General features: G+C 38.7%; 1 protein-coding gene across 1 annotated transcript; it reads left to right on the forward strand.

Moving 5' to 3' along the window:
• The first annotated feature begins 4,028 nt into the window (after positions 1-4,028).
• fgf23 (fibroblast growth factor 23) lies at positions 4,029-7,153 on the forward strand. The gene is made up of 3 exons (XM_034863629.1): positions 4,029-4,566; positions 4,657-4,760; positions 5,390-7,153. The coding sequence occupies exons 1-3, from the start codon at positions 4,332-4,334 to the stop codon at positions 5,846-5,848; spliced, it is 798 nt and encodes a 265-aa protein (XP_034719520.1). The 5' UTR covers positions 4,029-4,331; the 3' UTR covers positions 5,849-7,153.
• Positions 7,154-10,579: the final 3,426 nt, after the last annotated feature.

Here is a 10,579-nt window from a genome sequence, read left to right on the forward strand (position 1 = left end):
CCGCCGGAGTCAGAAATAGGGCTGACACGCCGGAGAGGGCCTCAGAGAGGGGGGGGGGGGGTTGACTATCTCTGGTTTATTTTCTTTTCTGTAATTAGATCGATTAAGTCATATACAATCTGTGGTTGATACCAGAGATCAGTCAGCCATAGAAAGTGGCACAAGGCCATAAGTTTGACTATGTGGCATTGCCAGCTACTAAACAGGGTGAAATACATATCTATCCGAGCATGGAGGACATTTTTGTTTGGATCTGGCTTGCACAAGAATCGACTGACGGATAGATTGCGAACACATAGTACAAATGTACCTGCACATTGTCTTAGACGGAGCTCCTACAGTAAACCGGGTTACTGTTTTTGAATCGCAAAGCTTTAGCTGCTGTTGAAAATGATGTCTACGGTCCATGAAACCAATGAAAAAACGATGTAAATAGTTGCAAATGTAAAAGAAGAATTTAGGAGCTTTTGACGCTGCTTTGTCGCAGTTGCCTGAACGAGGCAACAAGAATTCAGGTTGCACAGTTAGCCATCAATGATGGTGCCTGAATGTTTTGGGAAGAATCGTTTCCACGTTTGTTTCTTTTAATGGATCTTTGTGTGTTTGGTGTGTGCGTGCCCTGGGCCATTTCCCCCCACTTGTCCGTGCGCTCTGCAGCAGCACTGCAGTGGCAGCGAGGTGTTGGGAGCTGGAAGCAGATTGTTTGAAATGAAATTATGGATGAACCAATTAGGTTTCCCCCCCAAGGACTAAAGGACAGTGCAGGATGCACACTATTAGAAACTTTATCATTTCTGTTCATTTTTTGTTGGATTTTATAAATTTGACATGGAACACAGAGCATAGAAGCACAGTTTTAATATATAATAGGGTACTCATATAAGTAATGGTATGCATTGTGGCAAGTTGTTTACCAAGCTGAAGTTTGTACACTCATTGCTATCATGTGGGTTAATTTAATATATTGTTACATATTCCAATGATGTTGTTCTCACTTAACTCAGTTTTGGAGGATCTTATAGTGTACATCCCTACGTGTGGTTTCTGCAGCTGTTAGCTTAAAAACTGGAATATTGCTGCCTCCAGCCGTTCTTGTGTTTGGAGAGGAAGCAGGACTATTTAAATCCAGAAAAGACGTACGTGAGGGAGCCGGCTCGCTGTCTTTATTATTCGTCAAACCACTTGCAGGAATGTGGATCTGCCAGGATGACAGGCAGCCTCCCACATACCTGAGTGGCCCCCCTTTGAGCGCTGTCACCTCTCGCCACCCATCTCTGGTCGTCCCTTACCCCCCGCACCCGCTGCAGGCAGGGACCTTGGGATACCAGCTGTAACCCAGGAGCTTCCTCCTCTCCTTTCAGTCTTTTTTAGTTCAAGGTCAGAGCCACGGACCAGCCTTGGCCCCAACCCCAGTGGTCCGGGGTGGTCGGCTATATGGGTCCTACTGTTTCCATGAAATAGAAGTTTGAAGTATCTTTATTTTATACTTAAACAGAATATCATTTAGTGAACTGATGACTCAGGAAGTGCTCTCCAACTGACTGGTACAGAACCATAGATAGCTCCTATAGGTCCTCATCTGCGTCACAGACTGCAATATTGTTTTGTTTTTTGTTTTTTTAAACAATGCTATTTCTCTTTCTAAATTTATAGAGCCACACCTCTTTAATGTGCAGCTGTACAACATGCTGTCCCCTCCCCTTTCCTAGTACTTGTTGGGATATTTCTGGGGAGGGGATATCTGCAGAGTTAGTGCAGTGTGTGAGGAAAGGAACAGGCAGAGAGCAGAGTCACGCAAGGCCTCACCTATTCTGCTGCAGGACGGCACCCCTGCCATCCTCAGGATGTGCCCTCTGCTGCTGCTGCTGCTGCTGCTGCTGCTGCTGCTGCTGCTGCTGCTGCTGGGCTCCGCCCTAACCCCAATCACCTCATCACCAGTATCACCTGCTGCTCAACTGTCTATGACGCACAGATCGATTCATAACAGTATTTTTCTAATAGATAAATATCTTGCTCTTTTCGTTCTGATGATGATGATGATGATGTTGTGTGTGTGTGTGTGTGTGTGTGTGTGTGTGTGTGTGTGTGTGTGTGTGTGTGTGTGTGTGTGTGTGTGTGTGTGTGTGTGTGTGTGTGTGTGTGTGTGTGGGTGTGGGTGTGGGTGTGGGTGGGCGCTACTGAGATGCAAATTTATCCGAAGCTTAACTCAAAGTTTCAAAAACAAACTTATTGCTGCTGTAGATGAGGCTGCATGAAATACCACAGATGTACATTTCTTGTTGGGAGTAAATTGTCATCGTAGTAAATGAAAAACGATCCTTGTTTCAGCATTTTCAGCTGAGGAAGCCTTGGAAGTGAACTTTGCGCATGCACAGCAATGAGCACTTCTCTTGCCCGCCTCACAATCAAAGATGTCTGACGTCTGTCGCAGCACCTTACGTGATTATACACTAGAGTAAAGAGTTTTCTCACATTTTTCTGTCAAGAAGTAGAGCTGGATCCCTAAAAGAGTGAAGGTCTGTGTCTAAAACAAAAAGCTCACCTTTCAGCTTTGACCAAAAAATGTTATCCAGATTTCTCTGTTGTTGTTTTTTTCTTCTTCCTTTCAACAGCTTATCCTAGATCAAATTTGCAATAATTCAAGGGGAGGAATGTTTTTTTTTAAAGGAATGTTTCATGTAATATTAGCATGTCTGAGCCCCAAGCTTAATTAGGGGTGTGTGCTTCATGTATTTCATTTATTTTTTTAAACTTCCTGCTTTAAAAGGGAGTGAGTCTCCCCTCTATTCCTCTCATTTCTGTTCTCATATACCTCACCCTCTGCCTTAGTTTTGGTTTGCTGATGACTGTAAATTAAAATGAAACAAACTTCAGTTATTTGTTTCTGAAAACAGACAATGCTAAGTAAGGATATTAAAGTTTTTCCTTTTATTTTTGTACGTATGTGCTGTGCACAGCAGTCTACTGTATTCCTGAGATAACAATAAAAGTTTTTTTTTTAACTGGTCGCTGGTAAAGTGTCGATCTCTCTGTTGGATCAGTTGAACTCTGATGTGACCGTGTAGTTATCAGTGGTGGAAAAAGTACCCGGATCTTTTACTTAAGTAAAATTAGTAATACCACAGTGTAGTGTAGAAATACTCTGTAACAAGTAAAAGTCCTGCATTCAAAAAGTTTTTTAAGCAAAAGTATAATCATCAACGTATACTTAGTATAATCGCCTTTGCACTTCCTCTCTCTCTCTCTCTCTCTCTCTCTCTCTCTCTACATATATATGTGTGTGTGTATGTATATATATACACAGTATATGTTTATATATGTGTGTATACGTTTATATACATATACATACAGTATATATGTGTGTGTGTACACACATATATACATGTATATACTGTAAATACATACAGTATATATGTATATATATATATATATATATATATATACAATGTATATATATATATACAGTATATGTGTGTGTATATATAAATCTGGGTAGCCTGTGAATTTCACCAAGGAATCAATAAAGACTTCATCCTAATATACTGTATTTGTCGATTATATTTTGTGTTATTAATCTGATACGTAACCAGTATCTAAAGTTATGCGTAAATGTAGTGGAGTTAAAAGTACAATATTACTAAAATTGCTAAAACTCCAAAAGCCAGCCAGTCTCCCAGTAAAACTATACGAAATAAGGGAATAACTCCCTCTGCTGGTGAAGAGGTGTAAATGTTACATGTTTATGTTAAGCAGGTGCGTAAAAGCAGCAAACTGAACTAACTTCAAACTATGACGTCCAGACAGTTAAACAAAACTTTAAAAATATTTAATATGACGCTTAATAATCACTAATTAATTCCTTAATAGAGAACTCTGGAGTTTGCACGGATTGGAAACGTCCAATTAAATCCTACTTAACTAAGAGCAAATGCTGAGTCTGATTTAATTAGCAAATCATTTTTAACGAATCTGCATTCATGTCCTTTTTTTATTTGCTTGTTTCAAGTCCTGAACCTGAACCAGTTGTCTTTGGACGATTTGGAAATAGTCTTAGACCGGTGTTTAAGGTGGATGAGTCAATACGTGTCACTAAAATAAAAGTTCACTCTGACCAAGAGCATCGGGATAAACAGACAGAGGTGGAAGTGGCCCTTCCGCTGCAGCAAACCCGCACAACTGCTTTGGGGGCGAGTTTCCTTTTTTTACGCAAAGGATGTGAGCAGGAGTGGCACTCAAGGGGCTTTAAATAGGAACTGTCTCCAAACTTTGGGGCAACAGAGCATCTGAAAACTTCCAGCAGCTCGCAGTGGAAACCACCGGTTTGCTCCAGGATGGACGTCAACAGGAGACTGGGGATGAGGGACACTGTGCTTGCGCTCTTACTCGCCGTCCTCCAGGGATTTCCTCTCGGGGAAACGGCCCCGAACCCGTCACCGCTGGTTGGATCCAACTGGGGGAACCCGAGGAGATATGTTCACCTGCAGACATCCACAGACCTCAACAACTTCTACTTGGAGATCAAATTAGATGGCACTGTGCGCCGAACTACAGCCAGGAGTTCATATAGTAAGATCCTTAACCTTCAGTGTGTTTTCATTTTTGTAATAAAGTTCTGTGTTTAACACTCTCATTCCTATTGCTTTTTCTTCCCTGCAGGTGTGATATTACTGAAAGCTGAAACAAGAGAGCGCATTGCCATCCTCGGCGTGAAAAGCAACCGTTACCTGTGTATGGATTTGGAGGGCAACCCATTCAGCTCAGTAAGGCAATACTACTTACTTTAAGTTCGATTGATTATTACTATTATATCAATCTGTCCCCTATGCTAAACCTTTTACTCTTGAGTTCCTATTACTTGGCACCCTTGTGGGGTTTTACGCATCGCTTCTAAGGAGCCTTTATTTTACGCACAAACATAGCATCTTGCAAACATCTTAACATCAATTTATTTAAATTTATAATCGTTTTGAAGCCGAGAACGGTTGGCATCATTGTGGAGTTTTACGCATACGCATTTTTAAGATCTCTTTTCTGTTTTACGCACAGAATGTATTGCTATTATTGGTTGTTTACACATTGCAATTACTAGAATTGTTGGGTCTTTGTAAATTATAGTGTGCGGTCTAACCCTACTCTATCTTTAAAAAGTCTCGAGATAACTCGTGTCATAGGCTACTATGCATACAATTGAATTGAATTCAATTGAATTCAACGTATTCACTGGAATTCTTTCCATTGATATCTAGTGAACAAACTGCTGTTATTATTATAGTATCAGTATTTTCACTTTTTCACTATGTTTTTGCACATCAAAATGTATTAGATGGATACTATCTAGACATTCCTTCACTGTAGTTTCATTTTCTCCCCGTCTCCTTCTGTCTTTCAGCCCACCTGCCTCAGGGATGACTGTCTGTTCAACCACAGACTTCTGGAGAACAACCGGGACGTGTACTATTCCACCCGGACCGGTATCCTGTTCAACCTGGAGGGCTCACGACAGGTGTTCTCAGCGGGCCAGAACCTGCCGCAGACATCCCTCTTCCTGCCTAAGAAGAACACAGTCCCGCTGGAGCGCCTCCTGCTGCACAGGGAGAAGAGGAACCAGGTGGTGGATCCCTCCGACCCGCACAGAGTCTACCTTGGTCAGACCGAGGAGGGCTCTGACTCTCGGGCCGTCCCGGAGGACGACGCCGATCTGGAGATGGAGGTGGAGGTGGAGGTGGAGGCCGGGGACGATGGGCGCAACGTGTCCCGGGAGACACCGCTGGCTCCTTCCACCCATGACCCCTGGAACGTGCACTCGTCCAACCTGGCCAGCCCCCGGAGCACCGGGACCATGGGCTGATTTTAGGTGTGACTGACATGGATATCATTACCTTAATCTAAGTGAGTCCAAGTTTAGTTTAGTTTTTGATCTGTGAGAGAAAAAAACATTAACATCTGACTTTATTTTGAAAAAAACGAAAAGGCATTAAGTTTTCCTTCTTTTTCACAATGACTAAATAATGTCTTTTCACCCATCACTCATTCAGAAAACAGTGTTTATACACACACGTGGTAGACTTGACTTGCAGACCCTTTTTTTGCACAATTTCTAATGTTAAAACGCAAATCGTTGAGATCACTGTAGATTTAATAAGTTCAATGATTAAGGGATGTGTGTTTATTCTTCTCAACATTTAGTATTTAGTACATTCACAAGCAGGTTTGGTGATTAATGAAGCATATTGGGATTTCACCACATGTACAAATGTTGTTTGATGTTACATCTGACAACTCTCCCAGACAGAAACAGATTACTGAGAAAGAAAATTCTAGTTTTGTGCCAAAATATGAGTAATCCAAATCTATTTCCCAGTCACAGTCATTACAATTAGTTGGCACAATCTCAAACTGCACTATAGCTCATCTAAGCCACATGGCCGTAAACACTGATTACTATTGCTGTTTGGTTTCCCTGAAGAACTATTTTAGTGAGAATGCAGTTGCTTACCAAGCAAACAAAGCCGTAGAAATTAAGAATCCCAGCACTGCGGACAAGTAAGCATGTGCACGTCTTTACTAAGTGAGGTTTTTACAGCTGGTCTGAGAAAGCCACATTTCAAAGTGACATTGATGTTATCTAAAGACAGAAGCCTTATTTAGCCTACCTCTGAAGGACTACAGGCCCTGTCTACTGGTGTGAAACTAGGCAAGCATTATTTAAAACAAAAATATATTTCATTTTGTAGAGGTAGGTTTTGCCAATATGTTAAAGTCCTACATTTACTGAGTTAGATATAGAAGATATGTTTGTATAGTGTAAGATCTTGAACCTAAAACAGAAATTCCAAAAACTTTCAAAATTACATTTTTGCTACAATTACAGTATCCATTGTGTTGTACTGTATTTGTACAATGTAATTCATGACTTGAATGAATATAACTACAGGGTAAACCTTTTACAGAGCAGTACTCTTGATGTTTTTCAGGTGCTGGGCACCACCAGCAACCACCTGTCCCAAATAGTATTTATTTATTTAATTCCATTCCTGTATTGTTATTTATGGTATTTATGGTTAAATGTACATACAAGAAAACAGGCTTTGTCTTTGAATGTATGCGTTGGAGTTGGAGATAGTGTTTGGAACAAAATAAACTATCAAGGAAACATGTTTAGTGTTGTATCATTTATGAAAACCTACATAGCCTACAGTACATAACTGTGATTTTTTTTTTTAATGTTTCTGTTCTTTGTGCTGTCTGAACAGGAAGTAAGCAGGTTTAACATGGACCCAGTTACTCAACACTTTCACTCATTATAGCTAAATGTCCTGCTCTTTCACACTTCCTGCACTTAATTAGCAAACAGGTACATGAGGTGGGGCTGACTCTTTTCTCTCTAAAAATACACTCAGTTCCGTTTTTACTTTGTCGAACTGTTAAATTGGTCACCCATTAACCTTTGACCTGTGGACAGAATAAATCAGAAGATTTCAGCAAGTTCCTAGCCAAGTCATAGTCAATCCCCATAACTGGTTGTTGTTTTTACATTTTTACATGCTAAACTAAGCTGAGTGACTGCCAGCTCGGCTGTAACATCATGGGCAGATAATACAGTTGTTTCAGGCCTCATCAGCTGTTAACTCTACCTCAAATGAAAACTAAAAAAAGGGCTTGAGATGATGTGCTATCTAGCTGCAGGATATTGGAGCTTGTTTGACATCTAAAATAGCTGCTCTTCACAGCTCAGTAGTAATGGTAGTCCGGAGCTCTAGGGGGCTCCAACATTTTCCAGTCATTAAGGATGAGAGAATTCTGATCTCTATCAGTTGTTAAAGACGCGATAGGAGCCACTACGCCTTTTATTGTTTCCCCAGGGATGGAAGAAGTCCTCCGATCTTTTACATGTAATACCACAGTGTAGAAACACTCTATTTCAAGTAAAAATCCTGTATTCAAAATGTTACTTTTATTTTATTTTTTACTTAGTTAGAGGTAAATAAGTTGTGTTGTCAAACTAACCTGAAGTCCAAAAAGGATACATTTTAGAATAATATATATCAGGGCAGTAATCACCTCTTACCATTAGGGAGGACCATTTCTAAAATTCCGTCAACCCAATGCTTTTTTAATGGATGTTTTGACTCTTTAAATTATTTTTTTTTATGTTACTATGTTTTATGTTACATTACTGTGACTTTTTATGACATTTGTATGGCATACTAAACTATGGCTTTTAATGACATTTTTCTATTGCTACTATATGTCATACTATATTGTGACTTTTTATGACATTTGTATGGCATACAATAGTATGACATAACATAACAGTTGCCCTATAAATATAGTATGAGAATAAAAAAGTCGTAGTATATAGTGTGTTAAAAAAGTCCGCATGCAGGAGGGCCGAACCTTAGAACATGGGGAGCACGCTCAACCAGGTGAGCTACCCGGCCACGCTAAGACTTTGTATGACTCTTTTTGACTTTTTAATGTTTTTATCTACAACCCATACTATGACTTTTTATGAGCTTTTTTGACATAATACACTTTGATTTTTTCGACAAACTATACACTGTGACTTCTTTAGGACTTTTTTAGAGCTACTATATTATTATTATACTTACACTATAATATAACGTTTTTGACATACTTTACTGCTACACTATGCCTTCTCTTCAACATACCATACTATGACTTTCTTATGGATATTTTTCGATATACTAAACTATGACATTTTTGAAATTTTTTCATTTTATTTTTGACATACTCTACTGTACATACATACTATACTATGGTGTTTTCTGACATTTTTGACATACCATACCATGACTTATTTTCAACATGCTACATACCATGACGGGTTTGAAATACTATGTACCATAACTTTTTTATGTCTTTTTTTCGACACAATATATATTGGCTTTTTTAACGTAATATACTGTGATTTTTTAATGACTTATTTTCATAACAAATTTTCAACATGCTACACTATGATTTTTTTTCGACATACTATACTTAATCTTTTTATGACAAATTCTCGACTTACTGTTTTTAACATGTTATACTATTACGTTGTTCAAAATACTATACTGTGGCTTTTTTGTGACTTTTTTACATACCATAGCCTGACGTTTTTCAACATGCTACGTACCGTTACTTTTCGACATACTGTTCTAAAGCTGAAAGCTCTGGGTGTGGAGGGGCTAGCTTGGATGGCACGCCAATTCAACATTGCGTGGAAGTTTGGAAATAAAAGTTCTGGTAGTAGTTTTTTTTACATAACATACTATAACTTTTTAACATACTATACTGTAGCCTTTTTATGACTTTTTTAAATACCATACTTAGATGTTTTTCTGACATTTTTGACAAACTATTCTATGACTTTTTAACATACTGCTGTGGGTTTTTCATGATTTAAAAAAAAACTATACTAAGTTTTTCTGAAATTTTTTACTTACTATACTATTACATATTTTGGACATACTATACTGTGGCTTTTTATGACTTTTTTGACCTACTATTAAATGACTTTTTTTATGACTTTCTCAACATGCCATACCAAGACATTTCATGACTTTCTTTTCAAAGTACTATGTACTTAATTTTTCGACATACAATACCATGACTTTTTATGACTTATTTTCAACATACTATACCATGACTTTTTCTGACTTTTTTGACATACTTCATACTATGACTTTTTTTAGACACTATGACCTTGACTTTTTGTGCCTTTTTTACATACTTTACTATGACCTTTTCAGGACTTTTTTGACACACTATATTATTACTTTTTATTACTTTTTTACAATGCTACACCATGACATTTTAAACATACTATACCATGACTTTTATATAACTTATTTGTTCTGATTTTCCTTTGACATGCTGTACTAGGACATTTTTTAAATACTATACTATGACTTTTATGACCGTTTTTACACACTATACCACTGCTATACAAAGGTGCAAACTCAACCATCTATACTCAATCCTTCTAAGACCAAGGAGATGGTGGTGGATTTCCGTAGGTTTAAGCCCGCTCGGCTGCCAGTCTCCACTGCGGGGGTCAATATGGAAGTGGTAAACAGTTACAAGTGCCTGGGGATACACCTGGACAATAAACTGGACCGGTCAGCCAACACTGAAGCACTCTACAAGAAAGGGCAGAGCCGTCTGTACTTCCTGAGGAGGCTGCGGTCCTTTTATGACTGCAGCGAGCTCCTCTGGATGGTTTACCAGTCTGTTGTTGCCAGCGTCTTCGTCTTTGCTGTAATATGCTGTATACTGCTTACACTGTCTACACTGATTACTATTTGTTAGCCCATATGCATTTTTTTAGTGTCTATATTATCCATGTAGATTTCTCGTTTTATTTGATAATTTTGTCATGATGATGCATGTGTGTGTTGTGTGTGATGTCTATGTGCTACTGGGACCCTGAATTTTCTCTTGGGGATCAATAAAATATCTATCTATCTGTCTATCTATCTATCTATCTATCTATCTATCTATCTATCTATCTATACTATGACTTTTTTGACATAGTATACTGTGACTTTTTCAACATTATCTACAATGACTTTTT

This window comes from Etheostoma cragini, chromosome 23 (genome assembly GCF_013103735.1).
Source record: "Etheostoma cragini isolate CJK2018 chromosome 23, CSU_Ecrag_1.0, whole genome shotgun sequence".
Classification (NCBI taxonomy): domain Eukaryota; kingdom Metazoa; phylum Chordata; class Actinopteri; order Perciformes; family Percidae; genus Etheostoma; species Etheostoma cragini.